Source organism: Oncorhynchus clarkii, chromosome 2 (assembly GCF_045791955.1).
Source record: "Oncorhynchus clarkii lewisi isolate Uvic-CL-2024 chromosome 2, UVic_Ocla_1.0, whole genome shotgun sequence".
Lineage (NCBI taxonomy): Eukaryota > Metazoa > Chordata > Actinopteri > Salmoniformes > Salmonidae > Oncorhynchus > Oncorhynchus clarkii.
The window spans coordinates 87,443,257-87,462,715 of NC_092148.1; the positions used below are offsets into that span (position 1 = coordinate 87,443,257).

Genomic DNA, 19,459 nt, shown 5'->3' on the forward strand with positions numbered 1-19,459 from the left:
ACACAGGTTTAAACACTAAGACACAGGTTTAAACACTAAGACACAGGTTTAAACAACAAGACACAGGTTTAAACACTAAGACACAGGTTTAAACAACAAGACACAGGTTTAAACACTAAGACACAGGTTTAAACAACAAGACACACGTTTAAACACTAAGACACAGGTTTAAACACTAAGACACAGGTTTAAACACTAAGACACAGGTTTAAACAACAAGACACAGGTTTAAACACTAAGACACAGGTTTAAACAACAAGACACAGGTTTAAACACTAAGACACAGGTTTAAACACTAAGACACAGGTTTAAACAACAAGACACAGGTTTAAACAATAATACTATTTCCCTATAAGTATAAGGACACAAAAACACAGACCTATACAGGTCTATCGACAGGTCTATCGACAGGTGACCTAGACAGGTCAATCTACAGTAGACCTAGACAGGTCAATCTACAGTAGACCTAGACAGGTCAATCTACAGTAGACCTAGACAGGTCTATCGACAGGTCTATCTACAGTAGACCTAGACAGGTCAATCTACAGATGACCTAGACAGGTCTATCTACAGGTGACCTAGACAGGTCTATCTACAGGTGACCTAGACAGGTCTATCTACAGGTGACCTAGACAGGTCTATCTACAGTAGACCTAGACAGGTCAATCTACAGGTGACCTAGACAGGTCTATCGACAGGTCTATCTACAGTAGACCTAGACAGGTCTATCGACAGGTCTATCTACAGTAGACCTAGACAGGTCTATCGACAGGTCTATCTACAGGTGACCTAGACAGGTCTATCGACAGTAGACCTAGACAGGTCAATCTACAGTAGACCTAGACAGGTCAATCTACAGTAGACCTAGACAGGTCAATCTACAGGTCAATCTACAGTAGACCTAGACAGGTCTATCGACAGGTCTATCTACAGGTGACCTAGACAGGTCTATCGACAGGTCTATCTACAGTAGACCTAGACAGGTCTATCTACAGTAGACCTAGACAGGTCAATCTACAGTAGACCTAGACAGGTCAATCTACAGGTCAATCTACAGGTGACCTAGACAGGTCTATCGACAGGTCTATCTACAGTAGACCTAGACAGGTCTATCTACAGTAGACCTAGACAGGTCTATCTACAGTGGACCTAGACAGGTCAATCTACAGTAGACCTAGACAGGTCTATCGACAGGTCTATCTACCTGTCAACCTTATCGCCACAATTAAACTTTAGCATGAAAATAAATGAACAAGAAACATAATATTGGAACTTTCTCTGGGCTCAACTACTTGTAAAGAAAGTTGCCACTATCCCATTAGCCTTGGAGCTATAGCTGCCCATATCCTGTAGCAGGCTTGGTGACGGATGGTAAATGTACAAAAATATGTCAGAGCAATCCTATAATTCTGGCTGATTCCACACCTGCAAAAACAAGAGAGGGGATCCGTGATGCTGTCCAGGTGGAAAGTCTGATTCTCCATTTAAACAGTTGAAGATAGATGAGAGACCATACAACTCAAAGCGCATTGGGTATAACATCAGGGCTTTAAATAAAGATGTGGGTAGGCTAATAACTAGTTCATTACTATCAGGTCCGTAACCAGGGTAGGAGTATTAGTGAGGCTAATAACTAGTTCATTACTATCAGGTCCGTAACCAGGGTCGGAGTATTAGTGAGGCTAATAACTAGTTCATTACTATCAGGTCCGTAACCAGGGTCGAAGTATTAGTGAGGCTAATAACTAGTTTATTCCTATCAGTTCCGGAGTATTAGTGAGGCTAATAACTAGTTAATTACTAGCAGGTCCATAACCAGGGTCGAAGTATTAGTGAGGCTAATAACTAGTCATTACTATCAGGTCCCTAACCAGGGTCGAAGTATTAGTGAGGCTAATAACTAGTTCAATACTATCAGGTCCGTAACCAGGGTCGAAGTATTAGTGAGGCTAATAACTAGTTCATTACTATCAGGTCCGTAACCAGGGTCGAAGTATTAGTGAGGCTAATAACTAGTTCATTACTATCAGGTCCGGAGTATTAGTGAGGCTAATAACTAGTTCATTACTATCAGGTCCGTAACCAGGGTCGAAGTATTAGTGAGGCTAATAACTATTTAATTACTATCAGGTCCATAACCAGGGTAGGAGTATTAGTGAGGCTAATAACTAGTTCATTACTATCAGGTCCGTAACCAGGGTCGAAGTATGAGTGAGGCTAATAACTAGTTAATTACTATCAGGTCCGTAACCAGGGTAGGAGTATTAGTGAGGCTAATAACTAGTTAATTACTATCAGGTCCGTAACCAGGGTAGGAGTATTAGTGAGGCTAATAACTAGTTCATTACTATCAGGTCCCTAACCAGGGTAGGAGTATTAGTGAGGCTAATAACTAGTTCATTACTATCAGGTCCTTAACCAGGGTAGGAGTATTAGTGAGGCTAATAACTAGTTAATTACTATCAGTTCCGGAGTATTAGTGAGACTAATAACTAGTCATTACTATCAGGTCCCTAACCAGGGTTGAAGTATTAGTGAGGCTAATAACTAGTTAATTACTATCAGGTCCGTAACCAGGGTAGGAGTATTAGTGAGGCTAATAACTAGTTTATTCCTATCAGGTCCGTAACCAGGGTAGGAGTATTAGTGAGGCTAATAACTAGTCATTACTATCAGGTCCCTAACCAGGGTCGAAGTATTAGTGAGGCTAATAACTAGTTAATTACTATCAGGTCCCTAACCAGGGTAGGAGTATTAGTGAGGCTAATAACTAGTGCATTACTATCAGTTCCGGAGTATTAGTGAGGCTAATAACTAGTCATTACTATCAGGTCCCTAACCAGGGTAGGAGTATTAGTGAGGCTAATAACTAGTTAATTACTATCAGTTCCGGAGTATTAGTGAGGCTAATAACTAGTCATTACTATCAGGTCCCTAACCAGGGTCGAAGTATTAGTGAGGCTAATAACTAGTTAATTACTATCAGGTCCGTAACCAGGGTAGGAGTATTAGTGAGGCTAATAACTAGTCATTACTATCAGGTCCCTAACCAGGGTAGGAGTATTAGTGAGGCTAATAACTAGTTTATTACTATCAGGTCCATAACCAGGGTAGGAGTATTAGTGAGGCTAATAACTAGTTCATTACTATCAGGTCCATAACCAGGGTAGGAGTATTAGTGAGGCTAATAACTAGTTTATTACTATCAGGTCCGTAACCAGGGTAGGAGTATTAGTGAGGCTAATAACAAGTTCATTACTATCAGGTCCGTAACCAGGGTCGAAGTATTAGTGAGGCTAATAACTAGTTCATTACTATCAGGTCCATAACCAGGGTAGGAGTATTAGTGAGGCTAATAACTAGTTCATTACTATCAGGTCCGTAACCAGGGTCGAAGTATTAGTGAGGCTAATAACTAGTTCATTACTATCAGGTCCGGGGTATTAGTGAGGCTAATAACTAGTTCATTACTATCAGGTCCGGAGTATTAGTGAGGCTAATAACTAGTTTATTACTATCAGGTCCCTAACCAGGGTCGAAGTATTAGTGAGGCTAATAACTAGTTCATTACTATCAGGTCCCTAACCAGGGTAGGAGTATTAGTGAGGCTAATAACTAGTTTATTACTATCAGGTCCATAACCAGGGTCGAAGTATTAGTGAGGCTAATAACTAGTCATTACTATCAGGTCCCTAACCAGGGTCGAAGTATTAGTGAGGCTAATAACTAGTTAATTACTATCAGGTCCATAACCAGGGTAGGAGTATTAGTGAGGCTAATAACTAGTTAATTACTATCAGGTCCCTAACCAGGGTAGGAGTATTAGTGAGGCTAATAACTAGTTTATTCCTATCAGGTCCGTAACCAGGGTAGGAGTATTAGTGAGGCTAATAACTAGTTTATTACTATCAGGTCCATAACCAGGGTAGGAGTATTAGTGAGGCTAATACCTAGTTTATTACTATCAGGTCCATAACCAGGGTTGGAGTATTAGTGAGGCTAATAACTAGTTCATTACTATCAGGTCCGTAACCAGGGTCGAAGTATTAGTGAGGCTAATAACTAGTTCATTACTATCAGGTCCGGAGTATTAGTGAGGCTAATAACTAGTTCATTACTATCAGGTCCGGAGTATTAGTGAGGCTAATAACTAGTTTATTACTATCAGGTCCCTAACCAGGGTCGAAGTATTAGTGAGGCTAATAACTAGTTCATTACTATCAGGTCCATAACCAGGGTAGGAGTATTAGTGAGGCTAATAACTAGTTCATTACTATCAGGTCCGTAACCAGGGTCGAAGTATTAGTGAGGCTAATAACTAGTTCATTACTATCAGGTCCGGAGTATTAGTGAGGCTAATAACTAGTTCATTACTATCAGGTCCGGAGTATTAGTGAGGCTGATAACTAGTTTATTACTATCAGGTCCCTAACCAGGGTCGAAGTATTAGTGAGGCTAATAACTAGTTCATTACTATCAGGTCCCTAACCAGGGTAGGAGTATTAGTGAGGCTAATAACTAGTTTATTACTATCAGGTCCATAACCAGGGTCGAAGTATTAGTGAGGCTAATAACTAGTCATTACTATCAGGTCCCTAACCAGGGTCGAAGTATTAGTGAGGCTAATAACTAGTTAATTACTATCAGGTCCATAACCAGGGTAGGAGTATTAGTGAGGCTAATAACTAGTTAATTACTATCAGGTCCCTAACCAGGGTAGGAGTATTAGTGAGGCTAATAACTAGTTTATTACTATCAGGTCCATAACCAGGGTAGGAGTATTAGTGAGGCTAATACCTAGTTTATTACTATCAGGTCCATAACCAGGGTTGGAGTATTAGTGAGGCTAATAACTAGTTCATTACTATCAGGTCCGTAACCAGGGTCGAAGTATTAGTGAGGCTAATAACTAGTTCATTACTATCAGGGCCGTAATCATGATTAAAGGACAGTATAGAAGTCTACATCCCTCCCAAAGCGCTACGAACTATACAGACCTGGGTTCAAATAGCATTTGAAATCTTGCTTTAGCCTTTGAGTGCAAAGTGGGTGGGTTTTTCCATTTTTGGGGCTTTTCTATTGGTTCCATTACAACAGGCAGCTCAACCAAGTGTCTTTGCCCAGAGTGATGGTTTCTGGCATAGTCCCTTCATCCACTCCTCCCTTTCATCCACTCCTCCCCTTCATCCACTCCTCCCCTTCATCCACTCCTGGGCACATAACTAAAACCGTGCAGAAACGCAGGGCAGCTCCTGCCTGTAACCGTCCGAAGTTCTCCTGTCAATGAGATTAATTTGTCTGGGCTATGCTCATTTCAGATCACGTGACTATCATGATTTATTAGGAAAAACTGTAGCTCCTCCAACTGGTAGGATACGGACATTTATCATAATACACTACTGTACACTTAAGTTCCACATGACCATACAGTCACATCCTTGCCATTATTACCACAAAAAAAAAAAAGCAATCTGAGACAGTCATACTGTTACTGAATGGGGCATATTTTCAGTTCCTTTATTTCATTTCCACCATGCAAACCATCAAATGTCAAAATGTTCAAACCGAGTCCAATACTTCCTATCGTCACCATTTAGGATGACTGTGGGTATAACACATTACAGAACTACAGTATTTTCTAGTATCAATATAAAATTTACACATTTACAGTTTTAGGGCTCAACTAAATGATAGTCAGCATTTCCTTAAATGACCCAAGATCGTGGTTATGACAGATGGATAGAGGATAATAAAAATAAATAAAGACAGTTTCAAACAACACAAGAGGCACACATACATGCATGTCTCTCCTGTGTAAAAAAAAAAAAAAAAAAAAAGCACCTCAATAAATGCCCCCTAAAACCATGCACAAACAGATGTAACACACAGTGCAACACTCATAAGGAGTGAATCATTTTTCCCTACATTAACAGTGCATAAAAATTGTGTAACAATCACAAGTGGTTGTTTGGTCATCAATTCACAGTCATTTTTGTTATCGTCAACCTCTAAAATGTAATATATTAAGTTCCACAAGAAAATACGATTTAAAGTGGGAAAAGGGGGGGGGGTTTGTCTAAGCATGTGCATCAGGCAATTAAAAAAACAACAAGCCACTATATTAATAATTGTACCCTCATGAGGTACAATCATTAGTAGCACTGTACTACATTGTAAATACAGTGGGGTTCAGTGTAGAGCATAACCTAAACTATGTTCAGTATGCTCTTAAGTTAACACTTGACTCAAATGTTTGTTTGTCGTCACTAAATGAAATAAAAGTCACAAACAAAAAAAATGACATTGATAACTTGGGTAGAGAGGAAAAGGTACGATGGGGATATTTCCCTTTGAGCAGTCAAAATTGAAATAAATGATACAACGATACAGCAAATCATGAATCTGACTTTATTACAGCATGTCAATGTAGGTATTTTATGAATAAGCCCTACAGTTATTTCATATGAAAGTCTCTCAAACTAGCATGTAGCCTATAAGAAGACATCACAGGAAGTCGGTGGCACCTTAATTGGGGAGAATGGGTTCGTGGTAATGGCTGGAGTGGAATGGTATAAAATACACCAGACACAAGGTTTCCATGTGTTTGATGCCATCCCATTAGCTCCGATCCAGCCATTGTTATGAGCCGTCCTCCTCTCAGCAGCCTCCACTGGAAGACGCGCTCGTATCAAGTTTGCCCCGTTGGTTTCAACAACATTTACAGCAATTCTATACTAAAAAAAAGCTTCACACAATCGCCGCTCTGTCTTAGAAAAGAATAGCCAGGCTGTCGGTCTCACTGAGGTAATATTTGTTATAAAATGTGCTTTTAAAAAGAGTTTTGATGAATAAATTAACCTGTACTTGTTAGTGCCGACTCATCACCTGCTGGATTCTGTCAGTCATAATTCACCTGTAAAAACTAGCTACATCGCATTGCAAAAGTCCTACAGAAAATATTAATTGGCAATGAAGGCACGTGCGACAGATCTTTCAAAAAATTGTTTTGTTGGGGACACATCTTAGTATTTCCTCAATTCTAAAGAACCTCAATACAAGGGTCAAATCAAATCAGCCTATTATTTGGTAAATTATAACTTTGAGAGGGTTATATCTTGGCAAACAGAAGTTAAATCTAGTAAGCACAGCACTTAACAGAAGGACAAACTATCTTGTTTCGTTTCCACATTGTACCAAATAGGATCCAGTCCATAACACAATTATGCAGTCAGTTGACTACAATTCAGAATGACTAGAATCCAGTTGACTACAATTCAGAATGACTAGAATCCAGTTGACTACAATTCAGAATGACTAGAATCCAGTTGACTACAATTCAGAATGACTAGAATCCAGTTGACTATGTTCTACAATCCAGAATGACTAGAATCCTGTTGACTATGCTCAGGCTGTTTGTTTGACCTTACCCTGGTCCTCCACCTTCCTGATGGCTGCCTGGATGGCTTTCTGGTCTCCCAGGAGCTGCATTGGTTTGGTGGGCCGGAAGTTCTCATCCAGCTCAATCAGAATGGGTGTCCCAGTGGGTAACGTCACATTGACGATATCAGCATCTGATATACCTGTTGATATAATACTGAATGTTGTGTTGTTCTGCTTCTGTAAACCACAGTAAAACAACCATACTATCGCCATAAACATAATAAAACCGTTAGCACAGCTTTCGCCCATGCTGTTATGTAAAGCGCTAGCAACATGACCAATTAAAACCAAAATACACAGATTATTGAATAACTTTGTTTACGTCTAGATCTTTACAAAAAAAAATTTGTCCAGCTACATAACGACGATAATTTCTAACATAACGGCCTATAAAGTACCTGGCTGGCCAACTACGACAAACGTGATCTCTAGAAGCCTGTGGGGAAGAGAAAAGGTCAATGTGGATCTACTGGCAGTAGCCTGATGTACAAAAAGGCCACTAGGTTTATGTTACAAGTTCAACCGCGTGACATTTCTGGAACTAATATATACAGTATATTCCTCTCATCCAAATGGGAGTGAATGATAGTTACAAACTAGGTCTAAAACATGGAGGCCCTAGTAAACTCCGATACAAGGGCCTTTGTGGATTCAAACATTCAAATGCAAGTGAAAGTGGCCATGCAGCTCATACTAAAATCTGCATGAACAAAAGAGAACAATAGCAGTGCAGCAAAAGTCAATGGTAATAATGGGACTGCAACTGATGCAGTCCAGCCGAGCAGGGTTGGCACACAGACACACACACAGACACACACACAGACACACACACAGACACACGAGGAGCCACCAGGCATACCTTCCAGGTGTTTCAGCAGGGCCCTGCAGCTATTCCCGTGCCCAGAGATGAGCACCAATTTCCCCCGTTTGATCTCCGGCACAATGGTGCCGTCCCAGTATGGCTGGAGCCTCTCTAAGACATCCTTCAGGCTCTCTGACTTCGGAAGAAACTCTTTAGACACGTCACAGGTAGAATACCGGCGGTCATTGTAGATCTCCAGGAAGTAAGGGTGTGATTCGTCGATAGGGGGAGGCGTGAGGTCATAGCTCCTCCTCCACTGTTTCACCTGCTCCTCACCGTGGTTTAGGGCCATCTCAGCTCTATTCAGCCCGATCAGAGCACCATAATGGCGCTCGTTGAGTCTCCACGTCCTGACCACGGGGACCCACTCCTGCCCCATGGCTTCCAACAACAGCCAGGCTGTGTGGATGGATCGGCTGAGCAGGGAGGTAAATACCACATCCAGCTGGTAGCCTGCTTCCTTCAGGAGGTGACCGCACGCCAAAGCCTCCTTGACCCCGTCCTCACTCAGCCTCTGGTCCACCCAGCTGCAGAAGCGGTTCTCTTTGGTCCAGGCTCCTTCTCCATGCCTCATCACAAAGACTTTGTACTTGGACATCCGGAAGGACTGTCTGGCAGCAGCAGCCTGTACTGTACACAAACAATGGGTTTACAGTGATTAGATGAGGGTGATGCTGGACTACTGCAGTAACATATAGTACTGTACTGTGGCCAGACACTTACCACATAAGTGGAAAAACATCATTCAACAAGTCTCTTGATGAGTTTCATCGGCCTAAATATCCAACAATATTTCAGTGGTGTTGTATATTATTAGCTATACACACACACACACACACACACACACACACACACACACACACACACACACACACACCTCCACTCCACTCACTAGAGCCTAATATTTTACTGTTACTATGGAACTGCTGTTACTAAGCTTAATGTCAGAAGCAGTCGCCATGTCATTTATTCTGGGGGTGGGTCTAGTGGGGTCAGCAAATGTCCGGCATTTCGAGTGGTTAAAAGGCTACATGCCAACACAACGGGTTATTGTTTAACTCCAAATTAAACAGGGTAATTCAGTAACTAAACATGGAAATGTGGCTATTGCACATTCCCTAATTAATACATTTTACATCATAACAGTCAAATGGTAAAATAAATTAAAAGAGCTTGCCTTAGGCACTTGTCATCTCATTGGTAGGCTGTTAACGGGCATGCGTTTACGCGCGAGACTGCAAGACGGCAAGCTACAAAACATACATGTACCGGAACATGCATCATAATAATAGCATGAATACGATCTTACCCTGCGAGTTACAAGTCCGTCCCAATAGTCGTGACTGTTGACAGAAATTTGGACAACCATCGAGAGCATTTAAGAAGTCAGCGATTGAAAGCTTGTGGTCCAACCGAAACGGAAAAGCTCAGGTTAGGGCGGGATTTGTGTCATGTGTGCTGCCCATAGGTGGAGAGAGATGAGAGAAAAGGCCCTCTAGAACGGTCGTCATGGGAGAGAAGGCGTGGCATGACCGATTCTACTAGCTACATTGTAACAGTCACTGAACGTGGCTAGACAGTAAAACTACAGTATGAACTATGATTGATCAACAATGCAAATTACACGCACGCACACACACACACGATCACCTTTGTGGAATAAACTGTGTACAGCTGACGGTTGACCATACACGTGACAATGATAACACAAGTAATTTATTGTCAGTAACTCAATCACATTTGGATAACTTCAAACATCCAACATTTTGCATGTCAATACCATATAATACTGTTCAACAGTTTGGGGTCACTTTAGAAATGTCCTTGTTTTTAAAAGGAAAGCACTTTTTTTTCCATTAAAATAACATCAAATTAATCAGAAATACAGTGTAGACATTGTTCATGTTGTAAATGACTATTGCAGCTGGAAACTGCAGATTTTTTTTTAATGGAATTTCTACATAGGGCGTACAGAGGCCCATTATCAGCAACCATCACTCCTGTGTTCCAATGTCACGTTGTGTTAGCTAATCCAAGTTTATCATTTTACAAGGCTAATTGATCATTAGGAAACCCTTTTGCAATTATATTAGCACAGCTGAAAACTGTTATCCTGATTAAAGAAGCAATAAAACGGGCCTTCTTAAGACTAGTTGAGTATCTGGAGCATCAGCATTTTGGGGTTTGATTACAGGCTCAAAATGGCCAGAAACAAATAACTTTCTTCTGAAACTCGTCAGTCAATTCTTGTTCTGAGGAATGAAGGCTATTCCATGCGAGAAATTGCCAAGGAACTGAAGATCTCGTGCAATGCTGTGTACTACTCCCTTCACAGAACTGCGCAAACTAGCTCTAACCAGAATAGAAAGAGGAGTGGGAGGCCCCGGTGCACAAATGAACAAGAGAACAAGTACATTAGAGTGTCTAGTTTGAGAAACAGACACCTCACAAGTCCCCAACTGGCATCTTCAATAAATAGTACCCGCAAAACACCAGTCTCAACGTCAACAGTGAAGAGGAAACCCCGATATGCTGGCCTTCTACAACATTAACAATGTCTACACTGTATTCCTGATCAATTCAATGTTATTTTAACGGACAACATTTTTTGCTTTTCTTTCAAAAACCAGGACATTTCTACGTGACCCCACATTTTTAAACGATAGTGTATATAATAACCACATTCCATAACATATTCCATAAAGATAAAACATTATTTTCCATTGAGTGACTATAATTATCATATGATATAAATGTGATTTGCGTGCACACAAAAAACACATGTACACATAACAACGCAAGAGACTCTGTAGCTACGTAAAATCATGCAAACTAACTCGGTTCCTTGACTGTCGTAATGTAAGTTAAAACACTGAGAAGTCATAATGATGTCATCGTTCCACCCGTGGCTATTAGGAAGCAGCGAACATCTTCTTTCTGCCCTCCATGCCAGACATGGCATCCACATTCTTACGCCAATCAGTCACTTCTTCTTTCTGTGGGGATGACAGAAATATTGCACACACAGTTGTATTGCAGGTGCACATTACAACAACAACAAAAAAGTAACGAAAAGAAAGCATTGGGACAGGCTGTACTGTGCAGTGAATGTCCTTCTTACCTTCTCCTCTTCCTTCTTGACAGTCTTGAGGTTGGCCTTGAAGTCGACAGACTCTTTGATCTTGGCTCCCAGCAGGGCCCCCATCATGGCTTCAGCTGATACTCTCACCCTCTTCAGCTGAGGTCGCTTCTTGCCCTTCAGCTCAATGATCTTCATGGTCAGATTTTCAATCTATATAGCAAGGTGTCAAAAAAAATAAAAGTCTCCATTTCTAAATAAAAGTCCCACATACCAACACAAATATTCACTCTGTGATAAAATGTCACTCCGTGGTAAGAGTACCCGACTCAAAGCCACAAGAGGGTAGACAATATTTCAAACGTTGCTGTCTGTACATTGATTTGATTGAAATGTTATTGTAAAAAATAAATGCTTATGTTGCCTTTATGTTTTTTTTTACAATATTGACCTGAACAAAGGTTTAGTAAACCCTATTCTTCTTAATAAGATATCCCATACTTGGATAGAGGAGGCATTGAAAGATCATACATTGAAGTGAACTGTTTGTAATATTGGAATTTGAGAATCTGTGGATCGGGTACCTCTGCGTCACTTTTGGAGACTTTCATTGCGATGTCGTACCGCTCTTCCTCAACAACATCAATTTTCTGGTGCAGTTCTTTACAAAGAGTCTGTGAAGAGAAAGCAGATTAATATCTGAATATACCGTACTCATAGCCATAGAACCTGAATATTTCAGAATATACCGAATGTACTTAACTCAGACTGAATATACCTAAATATACAAACAAACTCACATTCATAGTACTCTTCCTGATTATAACTAACTATACTGTAGTCATACTCATAGTAACCTACAGATGTGGTCATTTTGATCACTCTGTTGTCCCAGAGAATTTTCCTGAGCCACAGGATTTACACAAATTCACTGAAAATCTGCAGTTCACCTTCTCTCTCGCTTGTTCAAATGCTAAAGCACCAGACCAAATACATGTCCTACTACTGTAGGAGGTCCTATCAAAACGCATTTCCTGTTAGAAAGTATAACTTTTTTTTTGAGAATAATAAAATCTTCCTGGAGCAGGATTATTTTACTCCTGCGATGAAACTGATCAAATTAAGATCTGACACCTGTACCTAAACCTGAACATTCCTAAATATACTTATACCATAGTACTGTACCTAAATGAACATTAATATACACATTGTACTGTACCTGAATATACATGACTATACTCATAGTACTGTACCTGAATATACATGACTATACTCATAGTACTGTACCTGAATATACATGACCATATGCATAGTAATGTATCTAAATAATATTCCTATATTAATAGTACCTGCAGGTCCTGTACAGACAGCCCAGAGAGGTTGAGTGCTGGGACTCGTTCACTCAGTGTGCTTTCTCTGTCAATCACCTTCTGCTCCTTTTCAGCCATCAACATAGCCATGGCCTTCTTCACCAGCTTGGTCTGGGATACAACACCATATCATTACTTTATACTATTATGTATTAGCAGTGTACTTGTAGCACAACTGCTATTGTGTTTTATATATCTATGTATGCGTTAGCCACAAATCACAACTCACACACATTATGGAGAAGTATTGTTTAGTTGTGACTGTGACAGTAACAGGGAAGTAAGACACAAAAGCTACCTTCAAGAAGAGTCTGCGAGATGCAGAGATCTTCGACTTTGGTTTTGGCTGAAATGAGGACAGAGAAGATGTCTTAAGCTCATTGCTAAACAAAGAATAAACAATAATATTCACGATCAATATTTTAATGTTAAATTATTAATTGGCTTTTATGGACAGTACCCTTAAAATGTTTGTCTTTGTATTGCTGCTGCCTCAAATTAGCTGATGTAACAAGGGCTTTATATAACACATATGATTGATTTGATAAAAATTCCTGAAATCCAGAATATGAAATAGCCTGATCTTCATGCTATGCTGCAACTGCACCTTCTAAGCCAGCGCAGTGAAGCATAAATTATTGTGATAATAGACCTGTATCCCTTCTTTCTGTTCTTTCCAAAACACTTGAGTGTGCTGTCTCTGACCATCTATCTCTTTTTCTCACTCAGAACGATCTTCTTGACCCTAACCAGTCACGTAAGCTCTCCGCTCTGCCAAAACTGACTCTCTCCCCTCTGTTCCCATCCTCCTAGATCTATCTGCTGCCTTCAACATCCGTGAACCATCAGATCCTCCTCTCCACCTCTCAGGGTTGGCCGTCTCAGGCTCTGCACAGTCCTGGATTGCATCCTACCTGGCATGTCGCTCCATTATGTATTTGTTTTGAGCTGTTGGCGGTAGGTGCACTTGATTCAGCAGGCCTAGCGCAGCGAAGGCAAAGTGTTCCCATTTTGAACCATTTCATGTGTCTGAAGGTAGAACTCTGCACACCCAGCAGGCCCAGAGATCAAATCAAGTGCACTTACAGGTCTATCGCTGGCCAATCAGATAGCTCACATCATAAAAAACATGACTAAAGAGACTCATTGAATACAGCAAAGAGTTGCTGTTTTTATGAGTAAGTTCATGTTTGTTGTTATTCAGCCCTGTCAACACTTTGTTCAACACTTTTATAACCCATAAAACGTGAGTTCTCCCTACTTCCACTCACACTACATCTCCCTACTTCCACTCACACTACATCTCCCTACTTCCACTCACACTACATCTCCCTACTTCCACTCACACTATGAATGTGTATAGAAAAGTGTTCCCATAACCTTGCATTGTTATTATTAGCGGCTTTTAATATCAAGGAATATTTAACTTTCTGGTAAAAAGAGTAACAACATGAATTGGTGCATGAGGCAGAAATGATTCAGTGCGACTTAAGTTTCATTATCAGCTGGAAGACTGTTTCCTTTTCTCAGCGAAGGGAGCTCTCTCCCTCCCCTCACTGACCATCAGATGCAGGTCATCAGTACAGTAAAAAACAAAGAGGCTCACTTAACTTTGCCTCACAAGTAATACAACAAATAGTCTATTACCAGCGTGATAATATACCTAAATGTTTTTAATTTCAAAATGGTCTAAGAAGAACAAAATTGGCAGGGCAATTCAAGCATAGTGATAATGTATTGGGCCTATAGCTTACTGTACATACTGTACCTCATTGCTACAGAACTGTTTTTAATTGGTTAATAGGCTTAGGTTTTTTAAGTCATGTTAAAAAATGGAGTGGTAGATCTCGGCTTGCGTTTTTACTCAGAAAGTGATCTTGGTGACCACTGCTCTACAACATCCGAAGAGTACGAGCTTTCCTCACACAGGAAGCAGTGCAGATTCTAATCCAGGCCCTTGTCATTTCCCGCCTAGACTACTGCAACTCTCTGTTGGCTGGGTTCCTCACTTGTGCCATCAAACCCCTATAACTTATCCAGAACGCAGCAGCCCACCTGGTGTTCTCCTAAGTTCTCCCGTGTCACCCCGCTCCTCCACACACTACACTGGCTTACAGTCGAAGCTTGCATCATCTTCAAGACTCTGTTGCTTGCCTACGGAGCAGCAAGAAGAACTGCCCCTCCTTACCTTAAGGCTATGTTCAAACCCTACACCCCCCCTCCCCTCACCACTCTGCCCCACCTCCAAAAAAAAGGGACTTTTCTTCTCCTACTAGCACTGACTGCTGTTGAGGGAAAATGTGCTTGAAACGATTGTGATGTGTTGTTGTCTCACCTAGCTGTCTTAAGATGAATGCACTAATTGTAAGTCGCTCTGGATAAGAGTGTCTGCTAAATTACTAAAATGTAAATGTAAATTACGCCTGTCAAGATGATCACTGTGTAAGGGCCGTGTTAATTTCTGCACATTTGTTCTGGTTTGAGTATGAAAATTCACTTACCGGCCTGGACCAACATCAACCAATTGGAGAGAAAGAAACCAAAACCCCAAAAGAAGAAGATTGTTACATTTATGTTCTATGCATATTGTTTACTGCAGTGCCTACAACATGTCTACACCCTCCTTTGAGTTCTTCACATTTTATCGTTACAAAGTGGGCTTAAAATTGATTTAATTGTCAATTGTTTTAAATGAGCTAAACAATTTTTTTTAACAATCTAAAATACTCTCGAATGTCAAAGTGTAAGAAAAAAAATCTAACATTTATTAAATATGAATGAAAAATAAAAACACTAATAAAGTATTCACCCCCGAGTCAATGCATGTTAAAAACACCTGAGGTAGCGATTACAGCTACAAGTCTTCTTGTCTCATAAGACCATTCATTACACACCTCTATTGTGTAATATTTTCCCATTTAGTGTTTTAAAAATTCTTCAAGCTCTGTCAAGGTGTTGGGATCATGTCTACACAGCAATGTTCAGGTCTTGCCATAGCTTTCAAAGCAGATTTAAATTCAAAACTGGGCTTCTCAGGAAAATGCGCTGCCTTCTTGGTAAGCAACTCCAGTGTAGATTTGGCTCTTGTTTGTTATTGTCCTGCTGAAAAGGGAATTCCTCTCCCAGACTGAAGCAGATTTTCCTCTAGGATTTCGCCTGTGCTTAGCTACATCCTATTTCTTTTCATCATGAAAAACTCCCCAGTATTTGCCAATGTCAAGCATACCCATACCATGACGCAGCCACCACCACGCTTGAGATTAAGATGACAGTTACTCAGTGATGTGTTGTGTTGTATTTGCCCAAACATAAGGCATTGCATTTCTGCCAAAAAGTGTATTCCTTTGCCATGTTTTTTTTATTCAATATTACTTTAGTGGCTTATTGCATATTTATATTCTTCTTTTCACTCTGTGATTTAGGTCATTATTGTGGAGTCACTAAAATGCTGTTGATCTATCCTCATTTTTCTCCCATTACAGCCATTGCACTCTGTAACTGATTAAAAATGTCCAATTGCCTCATGCTGACATCTCTAAGCAGTTTCCTTCCTGTCCTGCAGCTCAGTTCAGAAGGATGACTGTATCTTTGAGTTGTCTGGGTGGTTTAATACATAATCCTAATTATTAACTTGACCATGCTTAAAGATATATACAATGTCTTATTTGTTATTGTTACCCATCTACCAATCACTGCCTTTATTTCTGAGGTTTTCAAAAAGCTCCCTGGTCTTTGTAGTTGAATCTGGGCTTGAAATTCAATACTTGACTGCGGGACCTTACATATGTTGTATGTATGGGGGACAGAGGAAGGGTTAGTCATTATGTCACCCCCTATTACTTCATACAGAGGGAGTCCATGTAACTTATTATATGATTTGTTAAGCCACATTTGACTTCTGAACTAATTTAGGCTTGCCTAAACAAACGTTTGAATACTTACGCAACGACTATATTTTGTATTAATTTATCAAAAACAATTATAATTTTACTTTCACTTCGAATATTTTGTGTGGATCAATTACAAAAAAATACAATTAAATCTATTTCAATCCCACTTTGTAATACAACAAAATGTGGATCAAGTTCAAGGGGATGTACACTTCCTAAAGTCACTGTATATGTTGACAGCAATGCAATGAAATATGAGACGTCGATACTTACGCTTCAGACATGGTTGCGGTTCTCTGTGTCTCCTACATATTTCACAATGTAAAAAAGTTCAACAGTTATAACAGACTGAAAGACGTTTTCAAAACTACATCATATTACAGACAGACAGCTTATTTTATTACGGACAGTTTTCAGCACGCCAAACTATAGCTAAACTATTTTAGATAAAACATACATAAAACAATACATTTAGTTCATTTTGATAATATTCCAATCTATTCTAGCAGATTATCAAATAAAAACAATCTTATTTCTTTAACGACAGCAAATGACTGTAATATAACATCGTACAACATACAACTATAATACATGACCTTGCAGAAATAAAATAATGGTTGAAAGTCAGTACTGTTAACACACAATAAATCTGTCAGAGTAGTATTTTGTCTTTATTTTATTCAGTGTTTAATTTAGGATTTAGAAACATATCTGACTAGTGTTTAGTATTTGGGGTATTATCAAAGAATGCTAGTATGCAGATTTATAACTTGATTAAGAAAGGTCTTCTCCCAAGAGATCTCATTTTTAGTATTGTAGACTTTAGACTGCATGAATTGTACACACAAATGGAGATGGAGTTATGAGCTCAAATAGCTAAACTGGTTAGCGATCTTCTGTAATATCTCACAAAAATCACATATATCAAACATACATAACAGAAAACAATTCTCTGGCTGTTTGCCAATTCATAAAATTACCATGAAATTTACCATGAAAACAAAAAATGCAATAAAGTTCTGGTCTTACCCGATTGCAATAGAAATTGTTGGCAAACTAAAACAATCCTGACATAAATCACATGTACAAACTTCAACTTCAACTTGACATCTCTTTGTTGGGGTATCTACTCACACTGACAGCAAGCTACTGTCAAAAACAGACACAAAATAAGATCCTTTACCACAATCAGATTTGACACGTTCCTCCTTTGAGGCGTTGTGTTAATACTGGAAACGTACCTTTCAGGTGAAGAAAAGCTACTGTAACGTTACTAGTTGTCTTTGTGAGGCTGGAGGGATGAAAAGTGGGTTACTATATAGATTCTGGACCTCATGTGAGTGGCTCACCAAAATAGACCCTCTGTCCTCACCATTCTTATTATGTGTGACCTTCCGAACATAGTAACTTGATTTGAGTTTTAGTGGTGATACTTTATATTCTACTACATGTTATTTGAGAGTGTAAATAAATCTATGTAAGTGATACATTATATTTGGTGAACACAATCATGAGCACTTCAGAGAATTTGATTCGTGTCACATAGCTAACTGTGCAATGCCATGTCGCTTGGAAATGAATAATGATCACACTGTACCCGGACGGTTTATTATAAGAATTAAAAGATAGATGTACACTACCGGTCAAAAGTTTTAGAACACCTACTCATTCATGGGTTTTTCTTTATTTACTATTTTCTACATTGTAGAATAATAGTGAAGACATCAAACTATTAAATAACACATATGTAATCATGTAATAACCAAAAAATTGTTAAACAAATCAAAATATATTTTATATTGGAGATTCTTCAAATAGCCACCTTTTGCCTTGTTGACAGCTTTGCACTCTCTTGGCATTCTCTCAACCAGCATCACCTGGAATGCTTTTCCAACAGTTCCCACATATGCTGAGCACTTGTTGGCTGCTTTTCCTTCACTTTGCGGTCCGACTCATCGTAAACCATCTCAATTTGGTTAACGTCGGGGGATTGTGGAGGTCAGGTCATCTGATGCAGCACTTCATCACTCTCCTTCTTGGTAAATAGCCCTTACACAGCCTGGAGGTGTGTTGGGTCATTGTCCTATTGAAAAACAAATGATAGTCCCACTAAGCCCAAACCAGATGGGATGGTGTATCACTGCAAAATGCTGTGGTAGCCATGCTGGTTAAGTGTGCCTTGAATTCTAAATAAATCACAGACATTGTCACCAGCAAAGCACCCCCACACTATAACACCTCCTCCTCCATGCTTTACGGTGGGAAATACACATGCAGAAATAATCTGTTCACCCGCACTGCGTCTCACAAAGACACGGCAGTTAGAACCATAAATCTCTAATTTGGACTCCAGACCAAGGACAAATTTCCACCGGTCTAATGTCCATTGTTTGTGTTTCTTAGCCCAAGCAAGTTTCTTCTTATTACTGGTGTCCTTTAGTATTGGTTTCTTTGCAGCAATTCGACCATGAAGGCCTGATTCTCCTCTGAACAGTTGATGTTGAGATGTGTCTGTTACTTGAATTATGTGAAGCATTTATTTGGGCTGCAATTTCTGAGGCTGGTAACTCTAATGAACTTATTCTCTGCAGCCGAGGAAACTTTGGGTCTTCCATTCCTGTGGTGGTCCTCATGAGAGTCAGTTTCATCATAGCACTTGATGGTTTTTACGACTGCACTTGAAGAAACTTTAAAAGTTATTGAAATTTTCCGGATTGACTGACCTTCATGTCTTAAAGTAATGATGGACTGTAATTTGTCTTTGCTTATTTGAGCTGTTCTTGACATAATATGGACTTGGTCTATTACCAAGTAGGGC

The 19,459-nt window shown here is 39.7% G+C and overlaps 2 protein-coding genes across 2 annotated transcripts; both read right to left on the bottom strand.

Moving 5' to 3' along the window:
- Nucleotides 1-5,483: 5,483 nt before the first annotated feature.
- LOC139375526 (bisphosphoglycerate mutase-like) lies at nt 5,484-9,753 on the bottom strand. The gene is made up of 3 exons (XM_071117359.1): nt 9,612-9,753; nt 8,300-8,932; nt 5,484-7,580 (listed from the first exon to the last, which is right to left on the bottom strand). The coding sequence occupies exons 2-3, from the start codon at nt 8,898-8,900 to the stop codon at nt 7,405-7,407; spliced, it is 777 nt and encodes a 258-aa protein (XP_070973460.1). The 5' UTR covers nt 8,901-8,932; nt 9,612-9,753; the 3' UTR covers nt 5,484-7,404.
- Nucleotides 9,754-10,248: 495 nt separating this feature from the next.
- Nucleotides 10,249-13,256, bottom strand: LOC139375548 (troponin I, slow skeletal muscle-like). The gene is made up of 5 exons (XM_071117378.1): nt 13,050-13,256; nt 12,731-12,862; nt 11,966-12,055; nt 11,424-11,594; nt 10,249-11,298 (listed from the first exon to the last, which is right to left on the bottom strand). The coding sequence occupies exons 2-5, from the start codon at nt 12,839-12,841 to the stop codon at nt 11,215-11,217; spliced, it is 456 nt and encodes a 151-aa protein (XP_070973479.1). The 5' UTR covers nt 12,842-12,862; nt 13,050-13,256; the 3' UTR covers nt 10,249-11,214.
- Between the last annotated feature and the right edge of the window lie 6,203 nt (nt 13,257-19,459).

Excerpts from the sequence above, each read along its gene's own strand:
- LOC139375526 (XM_071117359.1), bottom strand. The coding sequence starts at position 8,900 with ATGTCCAAGTACAAAGTCTTTGTGATGAGGCATGGAGAAGGAGCCTGG. Across the intron at positions 7,581-8,299 it reads CCTGCTGAAACACCTGGAAG|GTATATCAGATGCTGATATC; the intron begins GTATGCCTGGTG and ends TTATATCAACAG.
- LOC139375548 (XM_071117378.1), bottom strand. The coding sequence starts at position 12,841 with ATGGCTATGTTGATGGCTGAAAAGGAGCAGAAGGTGATTGACAGAGAA. Across the intron at positions 11,595-11,965 it reads TCTCCAAAAGTGACGCAGAG|ATTGAAAATCTGACCATGAA; the intron begins GTACCCGATCCA and ends CTTGCTATATAG. Across the intron at positions 11,299-11,423 it reads TCAAGAAGGAAGAGGAGAAG|AAAGAAGAAGTGACTGATTG; the intron begins GTAAGAAGGACA and ends TCATCCCCACAG.